This window comes from Mustela nivalis, assembly GCF_964662115.1.
Source record: "Mustela nivalis genome assembly, chromosome: 5".
Taxonomy (NCBI): Eukaryota; Metazoa; Chordata; class Mammalia; order Carnivora; family Mustelidae; genus Mustela; species Mustela nivalis.
The window spans coordinates 11,840,315-11,862,618 of NC_139024.1; the positions used below are offsets into that span (position 1 = coordinate 11,840,315).

The following is a 22,304-nucleotide window of genomic DNA, read 5'->3' on the forward strand; positions in this document are numbered from 1 at the left end:
TGTCAAACCCAAATATACCAAGATCTTAACTTCCAGGCTTTTATAGTTAGGGTTATTACCATAATCCAGAGTCTTTTGGCTATTTAAATTTCACCAAGGGTTTCTTACGTTGGACTTTGGAATGTTTTGAGTGGAAAGTTTCTCTTTGTTTTCATTACCTACTTGAGGTCATTTGGTGGTGTTTAGAGGTTGTTACAACCTTATGTTTGATTTTGAGATAAGATACACATGTAGTTAATTGATTAAATGTTCTATCCTCTAGGATTAAGGCCTCAAGAAAATACTTATTATTTGGAAAAATGCTAGCTATATTTTTGGTTCACTTTCCTGAGGGATGTTTGCTTTTTGGCAAATTAAACATATTTGCAGCGATTTTCTTTACATGCTTTTTATCATGTTGTAAATATTACATGCAGGGAATTTATTTGTAATCTAGGAGCACAGTTACCAGGGAGAGAGAATGTATTATAATAAAGCAAAACAGTAAATCAAATGATTAAATTTTGGTTCTAAAAGAATTCTCTGCTGCTCTGAAGTAGTTTTACTATACTAGAGCAGATGAAGAATACTGAGGAAAGCCAGAGAATATTTGACTGATAATTGTATTGACCAAGTTTTTAAAGTTTTTATTTTCTTAAGTAAGAAAGGGTAGGAATTTTATAGAGAAGATAAAATAATAGTATAAGCTGTCCCTTTGGCTAACATTTTGTGAACACAAGGGGAGAAAGGCATAAAAACACTAACTACAATACAAGTAAAATATGCTTAGAAGTACAGGCAGGTTCATTGGGGAACTGAGAGGGAGTTTACTTCTCTACAGCTGCTCAAAGAAACTCACTAAAATTCAGTACTTATTCTCAACCAATCCTCAGAATTAGATATGGGCACTGCTTTTGTGGTATTTCAAGAACTTATTTATAATCACATAGGCTTTTTCCTGTGAGAATCTGTAATCCCCTCTCTTTATTGGTCTTTAGAGTAATTTATAATCAAGCTTTAATAGCAGAACTTTTATTTCCATGGAACTGTAACAGTCCTCTCCTGGCTAGTCAACCTAAATTCTTGCTAAACTCATTACTCTCATTAACATCTCTAGTGTTGTCTCCAGTACTGTACCCCAAATTTGAACCCCAAATTCTTCTATATCTACAGAAAATGCAACCTCTTAGAGTCATACAATTATATCCGTTGGCATACTCTAGTGTGCCTTAATCTCCTACTAGAGTTTGTAGTATATAGAGTTTAAGTTAGAATTTTAAGGTTTTGTATTTCCATTTCACTTTTGAGTTATTTTACCAGTGACAAGACAAAATACTTCTTTTGCAGTGCAGATTCATGACTAAAAAATACTTCCATGAGCAAATAACACTAGTTTCAAGCTGACATCTCTAGTCTTCTGAGAATCCACATATTTCTGGGGTTCTGCGGTCATTTTTTACTGATCTACTGATGAAGCTGTTCTTCACGTTTCTCAAGTTTGAGGTCTACTAAACTGTTAGCTAGAACCTCAAAATTCTGTGTCATTTTTCTCTTTTAAAATTGTGGTCATGGGGCTCATAACCTAACATACTTCCGACAGGGGCACCTGGGTGGGACAGTCAGTTAAGCATCTGCCTCTTGGTTTTGGCTCAGGTCGTGATCTCAGGAGATCATGATCTCAGGGTCCTTATCTCAAGAGTTGTGAGATGGAGCCCTGGGTCCGGCTCCATGCTGAGCACAGATTCTGCTTGGGAATATAAATCTCTTACTCTTCCCCTGCCACTCCCTACTGTGTGCTCTCTTTCTCTCTCAAATAAAATAAATCTTTTTTGTTTTTATTTCTGTAGGAAATACTTCCAACAAAATGGATAGGCTTTAGGTCTTATCACTATACTGTAGTTGGACCCACTAGGTAAGTCACTATAAAAGGAGAATTGCAACAGGCTCTTTCAGTTAGCATGATAGGAGCAGTATACTCTAGTGGAAAAACTGAGTACTTTAAAGGAAGCTAGACCTACTGGAATTCGAATATTCCTAATTATGAGAACTTGGTTAGGTTAATAGGCTGAACTTTAATACCTGAATTGGGGCAGTATTGTCACCCTTGAAGGACTGTTTTGAGAAATAGAGATAATCAATGTGAAGTAATGGGAGTATCTAGCATCTGGAGGCAGTTAGTGGGAAGTAGCTATTATGATTATAAGCAAATATTTATGTACTCAGTTGGAATATTTTGATATAGTTGTATAGATTTTAATTTTTAAGAGCTTCATATAGTTTATATCTAATTTTGCATATTAGGAGTACTGCATATGGATCAAGTTACCCCTAAACATGGTACAGATTTAAACATACTGTCAGTACAATTTTAGATGAATTAATGATGGTACAGCCATGACATTATAAAGAGAAGGTCAGGGCTTGAGGCATCCATGCCTGACCTTTGAGGATCACATTTCAGAAGCTTTCAGCTATCCTTGCTGACAGCCCTCAAGGCCTTGACTTCTCTGTGAAATAATCTCGAGCTTCGTAAAATGGGTGGATTCACGTAAGAAAGCCGAGCCTTTGTGTTTTTCAGAATCTGATTTGAGGATATTTCTGTTGTATGTTATCCTGTGTTTGAGAATCCTTTGGACATAACTTAACGTTCTTCTGCTTAAGTAATATTCTTCTGTGTTAGGTCTGGTGTTGTGGATTCAGAGATTGTGGTAAGAATTTTTGTGAAAGTGGTGTATTGCGCGCTCTCAGAAGAATGGTGTGGGAAGCAGGATAAAGCAAAGGGGGAAAAGCTAAGCCCGGAATATTGTTCTGCCTGGAGACGTCCTTCAACCTGATTCCACCGGGTTATAGGGTGGCAGGGAGAAGGGGAGCTCTGGGGCACAAATTGTCCCACAGAGTCAGTCCAGGAAGCAGCCTGCTGTATACCTGTGTGGCCAGTCTTTGGCTCTGGCCACCTCCTAGAAGCAGTGGTTCCCTAACCTACCAAGGGAGGCAATTCCAGATCTCTGAGCCGTTAGCACCGTGCACTCACAGCAGCTGGGGATGGTTGCGCAGCCCAGTGGGAACTTGGGGAAAGCCCAGAATGGCCTTGGTGGGCCCCCGCCCATAGACGGAGCCGTCAGATTTTTTGTGTGGCTTTTTGTGCTTTGGTTGCTTAGAAGTTCTAGACTGTTTGATGTTTAAATCCTTTGGTAGCCTTTAGCAAGGATTATTTAATAGCATTTTTTCTTTCTTTTCTTTGTAACTTTAGTCTTTCACCTTTATCATGTTCTTTGTACTTAATATGCCAGAAATTTTATTGTAAGTAACCTCAAATTCTTTTTGAAAGTGGCAAGTCTAAAATAAAAATGTATAAACTAAAACCAGTTTTATAAGTAGAAAATTACCAGTCTTTTTTAAAAACCAAGTAAGTGTTGAATAGAACAGAATATTTACTATTACAATTTACCTTAATACTAGTTATATTTTAGTAACTTCTCAAGAATAAACAAGAAATACTCTAAATCCAAGGAAGAAAGGAACAAAGTTGCATTTTTGCAGGTAATACTTTATGTATGTACAAAGTGTAATGAAGTGAATAAAAAAGTTATTGGAGGTGATGAAGAGCTATACAACAGGTTCTGCAAGATTGTAGGCTAGGATAGAAATCCTCAAAAGTCAATAAAGTTAATTTATGGTAAAGCCATGTAGCTAAAAATATGGTAATAAAAGGAATGTAATGAGAAAACACTAACTCCAGAATTGAACCTCTGTCTGCACACCCCAGGCTGCTTCTGCCTGTATGTATGCGTGTAGTGTGCAAATGACCTCACCTGCCCACGTCGGGCAAGTATTCCAGAGGGGGTGAGGGGGGTATCTCAGGGTGCCCCTTTCACTGTTACTTGTACAGGGAATCACTAGTTACCACCTTCTGATATCACTTATGTTTCTTTTAAATCTATTCATTCCTATACCCAGTTCTCCTGACTTAACCTGTGTCTACATTTTTGCCAGAACTGTTAGCTGATTCTTCAGTCATAGACACACACACACACACACACACACACACTTAATCTGCACACATGTCTGGTCCTAGGTTAAACAAGCATGATATTCTGGGGCTTTCTGGTGTTTTCTTCTTTTGGCTTTGTTTTGGTAACTTCTTATTTTAAAAAAAAAGAAAGAAAAAATGAATGTTTAAGTATATTCAAATACGTTAGACCAGAGCTTCTCAACCTTATCACTATTGACATTTTCAGCCAGAAAATTCTTTGTTGCCTGGGCTGTCTTGTGCACGATAGGATATTTAATAGCTTTTCTGCCTCCCGCCCACTATATTCCAATACCATTACCCCAGTTGTGACAACCAGAAATGTCTCCAGGTGCAGCTGCATGTCCTCTGCAGGCTCGACCCACCCCCAGTTGCAAACCACTGGGTTAGACCAGGCAGGAGCTACTGGGCAGTGTCCGTTGCGTGCTTATCCCCCCCACGCATGCTGTGCGCGTATCGTCTCATTGAATGCTCACAGCCCCTCTGTGAGTAGGTGCTATTTCATTCACATGGGCAAACCCAAGACTTGGATTCAGTGATATACTTTGTAGCCTTGTGCCCTGTGTGGCGTTGTACTCACCTGCTCTGACTCCAGAGCCAGGTTCCTTCAGGTTGAATGCCGTCTATCCATTTATTAGCTGAAGACCTTGGGCAAGTTAGGTAATGATATTTTTCTCTACGTCAGTTCCCCCTAGGTACTAAGAATAGTACCTGCCACCTAGAGTCTTTGTGGGGTTTAAACCAGTCAGTGTCCGTACATGAAGGACTGAAAAGGACTGGCCTGGCCTTGTAAGCACTTTTGCAAGTGCTTACAAGTAATTACTAGTAATTTGTGATGGAGCATTCTGTGAGAGGACAGAGATGGCAGCAGCAGACTTCTTCAGAGTCAGGATTGTGTTCACAGAGGAGACCCCACTGACGCTGCAGGAGTGCGGGAGGGTTCCGTGGGGAGCAGTGCAGCGGGGGGGCCCGTGGGGATGGAGGGATTCCAAGACACGTTATCATTGCTACGTCCGGTCTGGACAGAATTAGGCCATTACGTGTATGAAATGGGTGCTTTTCTGGAGTTCAAGACATTCCTGCATCTTTTAAAGAAAATATTCCAGAGCTAAGTACAAATTATTTTTTGAAGTCTATATTTCATAGAATGTATACACTAAACTTTTAGTATAGGACTAGAGGATACGTAAACTGCAAATGAAGCCAGTCACAATGAGCCAAAGGAGAAAGCCATATAGGGGTCATAGCAATCCTGTCACGTTAATTTGCATAAAACTATTCTTTTTATCAGGTATTTTTAGTATGACATTTGTTTAGAAAACATTTTTATTCCTAAGGGAATCGATTTTTTTTTTTTTTAAAAAGATTTCATTTATTCGTCAGAGAGAGAAAGCACAAGCAAGAGGAGCAGCAGGCAGAGGGAGAAGCAGGCTCCCCGCTGAGCAAGGAGCCTGATGTGGGGCTCGGAGCCTGATGTGGGGCTCGGACCCAGGACCCTGGGATCAGGACCTGAGCCAGTGGCAGCTGATTAACTGGCTGAGCCACCCACGTGTCCCAGGAATCCATACTTTAAACGATCATTTAAACTTGTTTAAATAAGTCTTTTCCTAATTCCCAGATGAAATAGTACCTTTTCACTTTAGCTATTCTGTTAATAGCTAATGACATTGTTGCAGAAGAGAAATGCGTAAACTAGGTATAAAATACTTTAGTCTCTACTTCTGTAGGCACAAATGAAAAATATGTACTCACATAAAAGATATTCTTGCCACTTCCTGAGTTACTAAAGTACAAAGGAATAGTCCTTTTTTTCTCCCTTTACCTATTATATGGTGAACAGTGACTAAGTGTAAATTACCTGAATTACTAGAAACACTGTGCATTGTCCCCTTTGCACGTTAGAAAATCCAGTTTTTATTTTCTTGTTATTTGAATTACATCTCTTAATTTAACTTCTATTTTTAAAAAACATTCTTTATACTTTGTTTTTCTATTAACTAACTGAAGCAATTCATTTATAAGAGAACAGCAATGTTCTGCTAACATGAATCAAACTTGAGAACAAAAATGACAACTTAAAAGTAACTTCTATCATCCAAATAGTAACCAATGAGAGGGGATTGGAGGGATCTGAATTGTTGTAGGATAAACGGACTTTATCTGGGACATCCTCTTGCTAGCAGCGGAAGTGGCAGTTGCGCATTCTCAGTCAGACTGTTGTCATTCTCACTTACTTTGTACCTAAGGCTTTCAAGTCCCAGAGATTTTAGTGTGCGTTTAGTTTGGTTTGGTTTCGCTTTGCTATGGTAGCATTTACCAACTTTGAATGTCCTATTGTTGGCTCTCACACATGTACATGATGTTTCTAAAATGAAAAAAGAGGCAGGAGGGTCATAGTAGGTGGGACCTCGGGGAGGCTGGTTTGGGCAGCATTGAGGCCAGGCGGACATCTCCTCTTTCCCTTAGGTTCAAACAGTGGGGCTTGAAAATAGAAGCAAGTCACTGTGGTGTTGTAGACAGACACCAAAAGCAGATGGTACCCTAGATCAACACCAGAGAAAGGTGCTTTTTTGCATATTTGGTGGTTTAGTTCTTTTATAAGATCCAATCAGTAACAACCCAGAAGATACATCAACAGTTTATCTTAAAAGGGGGAAAAAAGCCATCAGTTAATGGCCTTAATATAACAGAACCTCTCTCAATTATACACCTCTCAATAAAACATGAAAATAGTAATGGAAAAATAATCTTAAAACAGATAAACAATGGTATTTTAAGTGACCTCATTTAGATTTCTTTTTCTAAAGCAAAAAGAAGTCACAGCAGGCATCTAAAAAGTCCATGTTCATTCAGCTATTTACACATAATCTTTCAGGTTGTATGCTGAATTGCCCTCTGGTTGTGTGGCGGAGATGTGCTGCTGCTTGGGTGGATAGAGCCACGCTTCTGGATTCTTTTCAATGCAGGAAGTGCAGAAAATCATGCCAGAGATCAAGAGTAGTATGGCCGAAATGAATCCAATGTAGACGGCTCCTCCGGGTTCATGTTTGTTGCTTTCTGGAACTGTCAGATCCAGAAAGTTTGCTACAATCTCCTTTGTGTACCACACTGTTGGTATCAAGCCAGAGACCCCCGCAGACAGGAAACAGACTCCGCCAGCGAAAGAGGCGTGACTCTTTGTTTCCGCGTCCCCTCCTAAGCGAGTGCATTTCATCCCTACTGTAGAAGCGCAGATCCCCAAAGCAGACAGAACACAAGCCAGGACCATGGTGGCCCGTGCGGCCTGCACGTGGACGGGGAGGGACAGAATGGAGTACTTGAGGGTGCAGCTGAACATGCCGGTGCTGTACCACGTGCAGTCCATCCACAGCCCTTGCAGCTGCGCGATGGCCGTTATGATGTTGGAGCCCGAGTCCACGTTCACCTTCCAGTTAGGCAGCAGAGTGGCTGTGAGTACTCCAGACACTCCGGATAAGGCCAGGACGAAAGCAAGGAGCTGGAGCCCAGCTGACACCATGACGTCCCCTTTATCTTTGCCCACCGTTACCCCGTATTTGATCAAGATTGTAGCTTTCTCTCTGCGGCAGAGAACCAAGTGACAAAGGCTAGGAAAAGAAGACAAAGTTGGGATTGAAAGAAAGCATAAACAAAGGGCTTCCATTTCCATGTCCCACGTTCTACATGGGAGCAAAGAACACATTTGAATAGACCCCACAGTAGGTGAGGACATGGTAGCCCAGGAGGAAAGCTCACACGAGGCCCTCACAGAGGCTGCCATTGTCCTGAGTGCCGGTGGATGGGTGGTGCTTGATACATGGCATCAAGGAAAGAGCTGTCCACTTGTTCTTTTTAAAACTTAAACTTTGCTGAAGTTGTCTATAACGTGGGCAGTGGGCCTTAGGAAATTCTGACCTATCAGATTCCAGCTGGAGGATCTAATAAGAATTTTAATAGCATTAGAGGTTTTTAAAACTATCTCTTCCTTATTACCTATGGAGTATTTTAATTAGAAACAGTGTTTAAGCCCAGTTCTTAAAAATGATTCATAAATACATAGTGGAAAAGTTTCAAGTATTCAAAAAGATGGTTTTATTTAAAAAAAAAAAAAATTAAGCACCCACCATGTGCCAGATATGTGACCCAAGTGAACTGTTTAAAGGAGGAAAGGAAATTCGCAGAGAAGGTAAAGCCATAGGCATGATTATCCCTGATTTCCAGTTAATAAACTTTTGCAAAATCCTTATCTAGGTTAACACTCGTTTCACATCAGGTACAGGGATACTCAAAACTGGAACAATTAAGCCTCTGTCTCCTGCTCATGAGAATGTGAGATCCTGTCTAGTTGGGACTAGAATCATTCCCTGACCTGAATGAAATCGTCTGCTGCGAAACCGGTTATCCTGACGGACTCAGAAGTAGTGACACTGAATCTTGAAATTACAGGCCAGAAATAACCACATCATTAGTTGTATGTGAAAGGATACCAAAAATAATTTAACTTTTTTTTCTTTTTTTCCTTTCCTTTTTTTCTTTCTTTTCAAGGAGAGAAAAGATAGCACTGAATTTGTTACTTGGCTATGCTTTAATCTGGCAGCACTTCCTGCCTTGGAAGAAATATAGTGGTTTCTGAAATATAGTAATAACAGCTTTTTTGTGTTTCTGCATTAATTTTTAAATGATGTATTAAGACATTGTGGTTCTACCACAATTCGTGTGTATTTCACAAAAGGCAGTATGGACTCTGAATCCAAAACACTTGGGTCAACTCTTAGCTTTCCAGAACCTCTCTGTGCCTCAGTATCCTCTTCTGGAAAAGGGGGAGGATTATTGTATATATATCAAAAGTTAAATGCATTTTAAGGGCCCAGAACAATATCTAACACATAGAAGTATTCCACAAATTAAAATTGACTCTGTTATTAGTATGTTTATTTGTTTTATGTCATGTGACAATTGATATTTAATGGCATTTGAAATTTTTCTCTTCCTTCCTATGAGCTGATCTACATAGAATCTTAGAGCTGAAACAAACTGCAGATAGAACTTTTTGCATCATCATTTTTTCCGATTAGGAAGGACACTGAGGCAGGAAATTCCCCTGTGTCACAGAGGTCTCAGCAGCAGTATCCTGCTTTCCCTGCCTCTCCCCATCTCTCCCCACCGTTACCCCAGTACACCTTGGTGAGAGCCTCTCCGTGTGCTCCCCGGGAGCAGAGAAAAATGCTGCATCTGGAGACAGGAAGCACCATTGACTGTCAACTGCGTTCACTCCCTGTCCCATCAAGAAAGAAAAGCACTTGAGAGGGCAGTAATGGGACACATGGCTCAGCCTCACACTCGCCCCAGGAGGCTGATGCTGGCTTTCTGTGTAATACCTGAAATAATACTAATCTGCTCCGGTATTAAGAGTACATACTTCACGGAGTTAGAACACTGCTTCTCTAAGAAGTTAAATCCTGGGCTGTCGAAATTCCTTTGTTCTATTTTTGTTCGCAGTCTTAAAATGTGACAATTTTAGGGAAGTGTTTTCCTGAAATTTTAAATTCTTAAATATCAGACTTAAACACACAACAGAGTAGTTAGGCTTTGTGTGGAACCATACGGTTCATTTCTTTCTGTTTTCCAAATTTCTTTTCATATCTGAGACCAAAATAGAACAGAAGTTAAAGATTCTAGAAGAAAATGAAACACGTTTATAGTTTTATAATAGCTATTCTCAGGTTTGGGTTTTAACGTCTCACACTCCAGCCAGTTCGTTAAATTACTGCCTTCCCAGACCATTTTCAGCTTAGGGTTTCCTCCGCGTCGAGATGGCTGTTCCCATTCTCTAAGAGCATCTCCTTTCTCTAGTTTTACTCTGGTTGAGTAACCTTTATCTGTGGATCCGTCTGTGCTCAGCTTCCCAATTATAACCTTTTTCTTCCCATTAACCAATACATTTCATAAATTTCAGTGTAATTCGGGCTTGCAGACAGCTTGTTCATCTTCATTAACAAGTACTGGCAGTGATAAATTACAGCCCGCCACAATCAGTGTCAACAATATGACATTGCATTCAGTTAGCAGAGTGCTCGCTTGCTGTTGAATATTGGATTTTAAATGCTTTCTTCTGCAGAGAACTTATGCAGAAAGAATTTGTTCTCTACAGTGAAGGTCACTATTCTGTTCCTTTGTAAAAATGTACTGGCATGTTAGTCATATTGCTACGAAGTCTTTTTTCTTTTCTTTCTTTTCTTTTTTTTTCTTTCGTTCTTTTTTTTTTTTTTTTTTTTTTTTTCCTTCTCCAGCCACAAGTATGATACAGTTTGTGGCCTGTTCTCTCAAATTTCTTTCTGGTGCAGAATAAAGCACACTTTGTTTCACTGGCAGCGGCGGGGGTGAAATGCTGTGAAAGTCAACAGGAGCAGTGGGGTCGCAGGTACAAACTGAGTTCTAAATAGAGAAGGCTCGCGTGGTTCCAGAACGTCCTGCATCCAGAACCCACAAATGTTCATTTTTATCAGCTGTTTGCCAGCAGGAAATCTGGAGCGGATTTCATTAAGATGTAAAGTCAGTTTTCCAGACAAGATTTATTCATAAGAAAACGAACATTTAAAACACAGATTTACAACTTAAAATCCAAGCTACACGATACTTAAAGGTCTCTATGTTTCTGAGCATCCCTGAAGCTTCTCATTTTCCATACCTTTTGTCAGGAGCCGTCAGTGTCTTAACTCCCCTCGGTCAGTGTCTTCTAGTGAAGGTGTCTGAGCAGGAGAAGCCACACACGGGAGGCTCATCTCTCAGCTTCCGAGTATTAGTGACGAAGCTCCAACAAGTTAACTTGCAGATAAAGAGCAGCATGGAAATCTGAGGTAGAAACTGCTGATGGTGCTGGAAGATAAATACCAGGTTCTCCATCTCATTTTTTGAGCTGTGGGAGAATTAAGAAAGGAGAGGCGGGGAAGGGAGGGAGTTGTTGTTACAACAGGATTTGTCGAAACCTGAAAGCTGAAAATGCTTTTGTGTCACTGTATACAGAGGAGGAATTATTTGGGCGCTCCCAAAAAAGGCTCTCTTTTCCTTTAATATTATGTTTTAATCCACAGTTATAATTTATCTTTGAATTTTTATCTGTGTTGGAAGATCTCTTTTATTCTTTTATGTCCCCAATTAAAGAATGTAGTCTGAAATATTTTTAACTGGATTGTGCTTTGCAAGTGATAGTTGAGACTGTCTTTTTATTCGAGTGCTTGTGACTTGCTTGAAATCAAGAGTCACAAAATCAGTAACTTTGAAAAAAATTCAGAAGTTTTTAAAATATACATACTTTTTTTTTTTTTTTTTTAATAAAAGGAAAAAGAAAACTCAACAACAACTGCTGAGGACAATCTGACCAGTAAACCTATAAGTATTTTTTGGGGGGTGGGCGAGTCCTTAAATTTCTTCTGTTATTCCTTCCACTGAGAAAGGTTTCTGAAGTGTAACTTAATAAGTTAGAACTTCTAGATAATGTTGTGAGGAAATTACACCAAAATGATGAGGGAGCATATTAAGTGAAACAGGGGAATCAAATATTGAGGTCCTAGTACCATGAATAATGATACAGACATATTTCATGTCCATCTATTTTGGGTTTGCATATTCTTTTTCTTCACTAATTTTAATGTAGTGGCTATCTTTAATGTTGTGGCTATAAATTCATAGCCATTACAAAGAAAAGATAATTTTAAATTGGCTTTTTTTTTTAAATTTTCCAAATGTTGATAGCCATATTAGATGTCAGCCATTTCTTTAAAAGCAGTGAATAAAACACACATTTCAATTATCTGGACTTTTTTCTAGGTGGGTTTTTTTTTGTTTTTTTTTTTTTTTGGTTTTTGTTTTCATCTTTTCTAAGTCTGGCGTTTAGCGATATATTTTCTTCTCTTAGAAATCTAAAGCCTGTGGATTTTTTAGCCATAGTGTTACGATTTTAATATATAAACTTTTCTTTCATGGACATATTTAAACAATTCTTTGTGTAAATCCTGAACGAAGTAGAATTGAATTTCAGGCACTAACAGAAACAGCATTGTTGTTTCTTCCATAGCAGAAGAAACCTGCTCAGATCCCTGTAGTGCCTCGCCTTGCTTTGCTCTCTGTTGCGGTCGGTACAGATTCACCTGTGCCGAGGCCTCCTGATGGCAGGTGCAAGGGCCAGCGTGCTCCCAGCTCTGGCCTCCAGAATAAGGAGGCCTTATTTCTGTTTTCAAAACATTTGTGATCATTCTGCTGGATGGGAACACTTAACCCGATAAAATATTAACTGCCTCTTTTAGAAGAGCAGACTTCCGAATGCAAATAGCTTCCATAAATCACAGACCTTTAATCAAGGTGGAATGCCTTATATAAAAAAAGGAGATGGAAAAGTAGAGGTTGCTAGGGACGTCTAACTCACTGACCTCATCTCCTTCCACTGTGGACATTAAAGAGAATTAAATCTTTTTTAAGTTCAAAGAGTTTTGTAGATAAATCTTACCTTTACCTTAGTTTCTGCCTCTTCCCAGGCCCTTTGCCCCCACACACCCGAGTTCCATATCCAGCGGCCAGTGCGGCGTCACTGATAGACGTGGCCGACCCGTTGTGGACAAGGCGAACTGCTGACCTTCCGCACACCAGATCTCGTTTTCCCCACATCTGTTCATGGCGAACTCCTCCTTTGATTTGGCAGATTTCCCAGATATTTAAAAACCTCCTTGATTCCAAGGGTACCCGATACCCAAATCGTTTTGTTCTAAACTTCAAAATAGATCAAGAATCCTACCACCTCTGAGCCCCACTGCTGCTAACTCCCTGGCTGAGGAACCCCATGAGGGCAAGGACTCCTGTGACTTGTTCGTTACTGTGTCTCCTGTGTCGGGAATGGTGCCGGGCACATTCCAGTGGTACAACAGATGCTTGTTGAATGCACTCAGATACTGATTTTGAGCATATAAAATAACATTAAACTATACATTAGCTTTGTATGATTTTGTATAATTTTGTCCTTTCTAAAGGAGACTGCAATTTTAAGTCATTTTGTAACTCTTGGGTTTTGTCATTTGGCCTCATAATAATATGCACTGTTTATAAAATTGCTTCCTGTATGCTGGGTACCATTTGAGGCACTGTGCTGCTTGATTCTCAGGGCAAGCCTGGGAAATAATAGGGATCCTCATTTACACTTGAGAAACTGAGCTCTGGAGAAGTGACTTGACTAAGGTTGTGAAATGAGTAAGTAGCAGCAATGGGATCCAGGCCCAGGATTCTGTGATTTTTGAAGCCCTTCTACGCTCATAGCACTTCCCTGCCTCTACTTAGATGTATTTCTTTTTTTTCTTTTTCAATTCTTTAGATAGAGAGCACAAGCAGGGCAGGGAAGGGCAGAAGGAGAGGGAAAGAGAATCTTCATCAGGTTCCATGCGGGGCATGGAGCCGGACGCAGGACTCGATCTCTCGACCCTGAGATCATGACCTGAGCCAAGATCAAGAGTCAGACACTTAACCGACAGAGCCACCCAGGTGCCCTGAAAAGAATGTATTTCTAGGTCTTATTATAACGAGTCATTTCTTTCTGTGGTAGTCTGGATAACTGCAAAAAACATAACCCTAACATCTCTGTGGCTTTACATAAAACACTTCCCATGCAGAGCCCGTGACCGACTCTGCAGAGCAGCTGGCCCATGACTCAGCAGCCCATCTATTTTCTTTAAAATGTTTTCATGCAGCTATTTTAAAGAAAAAATCACGTGTGATTTCCTTAGTGTGTTTTTCTGAGTTATGATAATCTGAAATTCAGACAGGCTTTTCTCTTTTCTCTGAAGGACCTAATAATTTAACTGAAAATTTTAGAAATCCTAACAATACATACTTTTGTTTGGGCTTGTTCACCAGACATAGGTTCCTCACTCCTGCCCACACATCACATCATCCGGCTTTCAGAAAGCCTGAGGCCCAGGACGGGGCCCCATGGCTCTTACGTCATTGGTCTGGGACGATGCCCACTCACGGTATGTTTAAAATGCTGCCCACTTAATGCCAGTGGAAAGCTGAGGTTCTGATTTTTAAAAATAATGAATGTACGGGGGCGCCTTGGTGTCTTAGTTGGTTTAAGCATCTGCCTTCAGCTCTGGTCACGATCCCGGAGTCCCAGGATCAAGCCCCACATTGGGCTCCCTCTCAGCAGGGAGTCTGCTGCTTCCCCTACTTGTGCTCACTTTCTCTCTGACAAATAATAAATAAAATCTTTTTAAAAATAATAATGAACAGGTAGAGTAAGGTTAAAGTAGTCACCTATTCTAGTCCCACAAATTTAAAGTGAGTGACTTAGTCTTAAAATCATGTTCTCCTCTGACCCAGTCTTGGGAGATTTATAGCATCAGCTGTGAGCATGATCAGATCGTTATTTTCTTTCATATTTATGGTCATTTTAAAGGAATGCTTTAGGCTAGCCTGGAGACATTTAACTTTTATAACTGGTAGGTTATAGATTAGTTGGTTATAGTGAGGACTTTGTTAAAAAATGTCAATTCAGGGGACACCTGGGTGGCTCAGTCGGTTAAGTGTCCTTCTCTTGAGTTCGGCTCAGGTCATGAGATCGGGCCCCACGTCAGGCTTCACACCGGGCGTGGAGTCTGCTTAAGATTCTCTCTGCGTCTCCTTCTGCCCTCTCCCCAACCTTGCATGTGTGTTCATATTCTCTCTCTAGGGGGGAAAAAAAAAAAAGATGAATATTCTTTAGTTTATGTATGTTCTCACATGTCTGAGAGGCCATCGTCATTCTGTTGATTTTTATGGTCTGGAATGCAGAGTACTCCCCACCCCTCCACCCTTACACAGGGGAGATGTTCTGAGACCCCAGTGGATGCCTACAAGTGCAGATAGGACTGAGCCCTCTATACACCATGTTTTTTCTATATATACGTACCTAGTTTAATTTATAAATCAGGCACAATAGAGAAGAATAATGATAAAGTAGAACACTGAAGCACCGTTACACTGTAATGGAAGTTACGTGTGGTCTCAAATACCTTCCTGTCATGCACTCACTCTGATGATGATGGTGGTGGGAGAGAATAAAATGTATGATGAGCTGAAGGGAGGGGAGTGACACAAGTGCAGTGTCACAGCATTAGGCTACTGGGGACCTTCTGACACTGGACCCAGGAGGAGGATCATCTGCCTCCAGACTGTGCTGACGGCGGGAAACCGCAGGCACATGAAGTCAGCTGTGGCTAAGGGGGCACTCACATTCGTTTAGTATCGGTTACCTTAGTTTGATGCTTGGTTTCTCCTTTTTATGTCTTTATTAGAAAGGATCTTGGGACGTGTTTTCTGCCCTCCTCACATTATTTTAGAATATATTAAAACTCCTTGGATTTTGTGGTGACATTTGCAGATTGGTCTGATTTTGTCAGTCCACAGGTGGTATAAATACGTATTTGTCAGGCCTCACTCTTGCCCTTCCTTGCACATTACTTTGAAGAGCAGGACAGAGTGGGTTTGTTTTTTTAACATCCTCATTTGGTAGCAGTATCTGAGAAGGTGCACGAGGATCCCCAGTTCAGGCCTGACCTTCCTCCTTCCTTGTTCCTCTTTGGCTTCCTTGCATGACTCTCTCCTGCCCAGCTAGGTCTCCTGCCTCCAGCCCCAGCCCACACTCCAGGGCACTGCGTGCGGTGCGTTCCTGAGGACTTTGTGGTCTTGCCAAATTATAAAGCTTGCATCAGTTTTATGTTTCTTATTTATTTTTTTTCAGAGGTAGCAACATTTAATTATTTTTTTATTAACTTATAGTGTATTATTTGCCCCAGGGTACAGGTCTATGAACCACCAGGCTTACACATTTCACAGCACTCACCGTAGCACATACCCTCCCCAGTGTCCCATCACCAGCCGCCCCATCCCTCCCTCCCACCCCCCAGCAACCCACAGTTTGTTTCCTGAGATGAAGAGTCTCTTATGGGGCGCCTGGGTAGCTCAGTGGGTTAAGCCACTGCCTTCAGCTCAGGGCATGATCTCGGAGTCCTGGGATCAAGTCCCACATCAGGTTCTCTGCTCAGCAGGGAGCCTGCTTCCCATTCTCTCTGCCTGCTTGTGATCTCTGCCTGTCAAATAAATAAATAAAATCTTTAAAAAATTTTTAAAAAAGTCTCTTATGGTTTGTCTCCCTCCCGATCCCATCTTGTTTCATTTTTTCCTTCCCTGCCCACCACAGCCTCCCACCCTGCCTAATTCCTCATATCAGGGAGATCATATGATAATTGACTTTCTCTGATCGACTTATTTCACTCAGCGTAATATCCTTTAGTTCCATCTGCATCATTGCAAATGGCAAAATTTCATTTCCTTCGATGGCTGCATCGTGTTCCTTTGCATATATATGCCACATTTTCTTTATCCATTCATTTGTTGATGGGCATCTATGTTCTTTCCATAGTTATACTATTGTGAACATTGCTGCCATAAAATTCAGGTGCACATGCCCCTTCGGATCACTACATTTATATCTTTAGGGTAAATACCCAGTAGTGCAATTGCTGGGTCATAGGGCAGTTCTATTTTCAAGTTTTTGAGGAACCTCCATACTGTTTTCCAGAGCGGCTGCACCAGCTTGCATTCCCACCAACAGTGTAGCAAGTTTCCCCTTTCTCGCATCCTCGCCAGCATCTGTCATTTCCTAACTTGTTAATTTTAGCCCTTCTAATTTTAGCCCTGGTGTGAGGTGGTATCTCATTGTGGTTTTGATTTGTGTTTCCGTGATGCCGAGTGATGTGGAGCACTTTTTCATGCGTCTGTTGGCCATCTGGATGTCTTCTTTGCAGAAATGTCTGTTCATGTCTTCTGCCCACTTCTTGATTGGATTATGTGTTCTCTGGGTGTTGAGTTTGATAAGTTCTAGATTTTGGATACTAGCCCTTTATCTGATATGTCGCTTGCAAATATCTTTTCCCATTCTGTCAGTTATCTTTTGGTTTTGTTGACTGTTTCCATTGCTGTGCAAAAGCTTTTGATCCTGATGAGGTTCCAGTAGTTCATTTTTGCCCTTGCTTCCCTTGCTTTTAGTGATGTTTCTAGGAAGAAGTTGCTGCAGCTGAGGTCAAAGAGGTTGGTGCCTGTGTTTTCCTCAAGGATTTTGATGGATTCCTGTCTTACATTGAGGTCTTTTATCCCTTTTGAGTCTATTTTTCTGTATGGTGTTAGGAAATGGTCCAGTTTCACTCTTCTGCATGTGGCTGTCCAGTGTTCCCAACACCATCTGTTGAAGAGACTCTTTTTTTCCATTGGACATTCTTTCCTGCTTTGTCGAAGATTAGTTGACCAGAGAGTTGAGGGTCCACTTCTGGGCGCTCTGTTCTGTTCCACTGATCTATGTGTCTGTTTTTCTGCCTGTACCATGCTGTCTTGATGATTGCAGCTTTGTAGCTTAAAGTCTGGAATTGTGATGCCACCAACTTTGATCTTCTTTTTCACCATTCCTCTGGCTATTCGGGTCTTTTCTGGTACCATATAAATTTTAGGATTATTGTTCCACTGCTTTGAAAAAAATGGATGGTATTTTGGTAGGGATTGCATTAAATGTGTAGATTGCTTTAGGTAGCATAGACATCTTCACAATGTTTTTTCTTCCAATCCATGAGCATGGAACATTTTTCCATTTCTTTGTGTCTTTCTCAATTTCTTTCATGAGTACTTTATAGTTTTCTGAGTACAGATTCTTTGCCTCTTTGGTTAGGTTTATTCCTAGATATCTTACGGTTTGGGGTGCAATTGTAAATGGGATCGACTCCTTACTTTCTGCTGGTGTATAGAAATGCAACTGATTTCTGTGCATTGATTTTATATCCTGACACTTTATGGAATTTCAGTATGAGTTCTAGCAGTTTTGGAGTGGAGTCTTTTGGGTTTTTCCCATAAAGTATCATATCATCTGCAAAGAGTGAGAGTTTGACTGCTTCTTTGCCAATTCAGATGCCTTTTATTTCTTTTGGTTGTCTGATTGCTGAGTCTAGAATTTCTAGTATTATGTTGAATAGCAGTAGTGATAGTGGGCATTGCTGCTGTGTTCCTGACCTTAAGGGGAAAAGCTTTCAGTTTTTTCCCATTGAGAATATTTCCTGTGGGTTTTTCATAGATGGCTTTTATGATAATGAGGTATGTATCCTCTATGCCTCCACTGTGAAGAGTTTCGATCAAGAAAGGATGTTGTACTTTGTCAAATGCTTTTTCAGCATCTGTTGAGAATAAGTATCATATGCTTCTTGTTCTTTCATTAATGTATCATATTGATTGATTTGCAGATGTTGAACCAACCTTGCAGCCCAGGAATAAATCCCACTTGGTCATAGTGAATAATCCTTTTAATGTACTGTTGGATCCTATTGGCTAGTATTTTGCTGAGAATTTTTGCATCCATGTTTATCAAGGCTGTTGATCTGTAATTCTCCTTTTTGATTGGGGTCTTTGTCTGGTTTTGGGATCAAGATAATGCTGGCCTCATAAAATGAGTTTGGAAGTTTTCCTCTTCTATTTTTTGGAACAGTTTCAGGAGAATGGGTATTATTCTTCTTTAAATGTTTAGTAGGATTCCACTGGGAAGCTCTCTGGCCCTGGTATCTTGTTTGTTGGGAGATTTTTGATGACTGCTTCGATCTCCTCACTGGTTATGGGTTTGTTCAGGTTTTCTATTTCTTCCTGGTTCAGTTTTGGTAGTTTATATGCCTCTAGGAATGCATCCATTTCTTACAAATTACAAATTTGCTGGTGTATATTTGCTTATAATATGTTCTTATAATTGTTTGTATTTCTTTGATGTTGGTTGTGATGACTCTCCTCTTTTTATTCATGATTTTATTAATTTGGGTCCTTTCTCTTTTCTTTTTGATGTCTGTCCAGGGGTTTATCAGTCTTATTAATTCTTTCAGAGAACCAGCTCTTAGTTCTGTTGATTTGTTCTACTCTTCTTTTGGTTTCTATTTCATTGATTTCTGCTCTGATATTTATTATTTGTCTTCTTGTGCTGGGTTTAGGCTTTCTTTGCTGTTCTTTCTCCAGCTTCTTTAGGTGTAGGAGTAGGCTGTGTATTTGAGACCTTTCTTGTTTCTTGAGAAAGGCTTGTTACTGCTATATACTTTCTCTCAGGACCGCCTTTGCTGTGGCCCAAAGATTTTGAACAGATCTGTTTCCTTGAATTTTTTTAATTCATCTTTAATTTCCTGGTTGACCTATTCATTCTTTAGTAGGATGCTCTTTAGCCTCCATGTATTTGAGTTCTTTCCATCTTTCCTCTTGTGATTGACTTCTAGCTTCAGAGCATTGAAACATTCTGAAAATATGCAGGGAATGATCCCAATCTTTTGGTACTTGAGTCCAAGTACCAATCAGTTGAGTCCTGATTTGTGACCCAGCATGTGACCTATTCTGGAGAATGTTTCATATGCACTAGAGAAGAATGTGTATTCTGTTTGGGGACGGAATGTTCTGAATAGATCTGTGATGTCCATCTGGTCCAGTGTGTCATTTAAAGCCTTGATTTCCTTGTTGATCTTTTACTTGGATGACCTGTCCATTTCAGTAAGAGGGGTGTTAAAGTCCCTTACTAACTGTTGTATTATTGTTGATGTGTTCCTTTGATTTTGTTAATTGGTTTATATAATTGGCTGCTCTCATGTTAGGGGCATAGATGTTTAAAATTGTTAGATCTTCTTGTTGGACAGACCCTTATATAGTGTCCTTCCTCATCTGTTATTATAGTCTTTGTCTTCAAATCTAATTGACCTGATATAAGGATTGCCACCCCAGCTTTCTTCTGATGTCCATTAGCATGGTAAATGGTTTTCCACCCCCTCACTTTAAATCTGGAGGTGTCTTTGGGTCTAAAATGAGTTTCTTGTAGACAGAGTATCAATGGGTCTTGTTTATCCATCTGATACCCTATGTCTTTTGATTGGGGCATTTAGCCCATATACATTCAGGATAACTATTGAAAGATACGAATTTAGTGCCATTGTGTTGCCTATAAGGTGACTGCTACTGTATATTGTCTCTGTTCCTTTATGGTCTGTTACCTTCAGGCTCTCTCTTTTCTTAGAGGACCCCTTTCAATATTTCCTGTATGGCTGGTTTGGTGTTTGCAAATTCTTTTAAATTTTGTTTGTCCTGGAAGCTTTTTATCTCTCCTTCTATTTTTAATAACAGCCTACCTGGATATAGTATTCTTGGCTGCATATTTTTCTTGTTTAGTGCTCTGAATATACTATGCCAGGTATCTGTGGATAGGCCTGCTGCCAATCTAATATTTCTATTGTATGTTACAGACCTCTTGTTCTGAGCTGTTTTCAGGATTTTCTCTTTATCACTGAGACTTGTAAGTTTTAGTATTAAATGATAGTGTATGGACCTATTTTTATTGATTTTGAGGGGGATTCTCTGTGCCTCCTGGATTTTGATGCTTGTTCCCTTCACCAAATTAAGGAAATTCTCTACTATAATTTGCCCCAATATACCTTCTGCCCCTCTCTCTTTTTCTTCTTCTTCTGGGACCCCAATTATTCTAATACTGTTTTGTCATCTTAATTTTTTTCTCTGGTGATCCATAGGGAAGGCTCTGAGGCACCCCCAGACTTCCATGAGTTAGAAAGTAAAATAAGCATGTAGAGGGAACCCTCCTACACTGTCAGCTCGCTGCCATGCTCTAGTCTCTTACATACTTGGGCTCGGAGGGGGAAGTACTGTGACTATTTCATGATTCTGAGAAAAGAGAAAAACCATTCAAAAGTCTATAGGAGGGAGAAAAGGTGGGGTAGAACTTATGGAGAAATTGATATTGCTATAGGAAAATACAAATTCTAAGCTCTAAAGAAAGATGTGTTGGCATGAACCGTGTTTTAGCCTATGTTGAGTACACGTGGGATGCTATCAAAGTGTTTGCATTTTAAAGTTTTAAAACAGAAATTCTGTCCTTAAGTTGGGTCTAGAACAAAGATTACAGGCAGTATAAACCAGTTATAGGAAATTTGATGTACATTCATATTTGTGATGGTTTCTCTACAAAACATGTAATTCGAGTATCCCAGACATTAGTGACTTGCCGCTCTGTTACTCGTGTCCGGGGCAGTTGTAACTGGAGGCTGTCGTTAGCTTGGAGTAGGCACCTGAAGAGTCAGACTCTGGTGGGTGCAGGACCCCAGCAGCCCACCTTGCTCTTGTCATTTCACCGGACCCCGAATGTGCTTCTCCCAAACCTCAGGTGCTCCTGGGCGTCACAGATGCAGCCACACCCTTTCCAATCCCATCGAAACAAATCCGAGACTGTGCCACCTTGAGCTTTGAAAATTGTTCTCTTCTCGCTCCTGAAGGCTTGTCGATGATTCTGTTGTCCTTCTTCTCACCCTTCTAGCCTTTCCCAGTTATGGTTTCGGTTCAGCTAACTATAAACTGTAGCTTCCTAATGATTTTTCCTTCCACGGATTGTCCTTCAGTGGTCGTGAACGCCAGGGGAAGTGTTGAGTTTCTTAGCTTGTGGCCCCTGTTGTGCCTGTGGTGGTTATTTAGCTCTTGGGCGTGTTACGGTTCTCGGTCAGGAACTGACTGCCCGTTCTTCAGCGTTCCCGTTTCTCTCGTTGACTCGATCCGAGTTGGCAGTATCTAAGGCTGGAGATTGAACAGCTTCTTATCCCAGGTCTCTTTATGAGTCCAAAGTGCTGCTCTGAGCTCGTAAGCAGTCATGCCCTAGACACGCTGGCCTGGAAAATGGAACTGCTGCCTGACGCCTTTTGTAGCCACGGCTGCCAGGGTTGGGAAACATAATCTCAGCGTGGTACAGCATTGATATTAGAGTGGATTTGAGAGGCAAATATTTAAATTCGCTATAAATCCCTTAATTTGAAGCTTTAGAAGGTCATTTGGGTATACCAGTAGACTTGAGTTTGGAAAGAGGCTGACAACATTAAAATAGAATTTTTAAGTGCATCTGGTGCCTATGTACTGATTTCTTTTTTGGTAAGGGAACCCTTTAAGAGAGTTAAAATTCAGGGAAGCAAAAAATAATGGTTGCAATTTTTAAATAAGCATTCAATTATAAGTAAAAAGCATTTTTTTATCTGTTACCCTAGTTACCAAGCAGCTTTCCTGTATTTCAAGAGAAAATGGGCTCCATCATTCAGAAGCACTGAAAAGTGCTTTTGGCGTCAGGAGTAGAGAAGAGTACAGGAGGTTTCCCAGAGAAGCAGGACACACTGTGGGAGTAGTCATTTTCACACTGAGTTTCTCAGGGTCCTTCCGCTCAGTGGGAACG

The 22,304-nt window shown here is 40.5% G+C and overlaps 2 protein-coding genes across 7 annotated transcripts in view; one reads left to right on the forward strand and one right to left on the reverse strand.

The window, feature by feature from the left end:
• The window catches only part of TFB1M (transcription factor B1, mitochondrial), a 72,729-nt gene that overhangs the window by 43,232 nt on the left and 7,193 nt on the right, over nucleotides 1–22,304 (forward strand). The window lies entirely within an intron of this gene.
• Nucleotides 6,059–10,863, reverse strand: CLDN20 (claudin 20). Its single transcript, XM_082731389.1, has 2 exons — nucleotides 10,695–10,863; nucleotides 6,059–7,614 (listed from the first exon to the last, which is right to left on the reverse strand). The coding sequence occupies exon 2, from the start codon at nucleotides 7,524–7,526 to the stop codon at nucleotides 6,867–6,869; it is 660 nt and encodes a 219-aa protein (XP_082587515.1). The 5' UTR covers nucleotides 7,527–7,614; nucleotides 10,695–10,863; the 3' UTR covers nucleotides 6,059–6,866.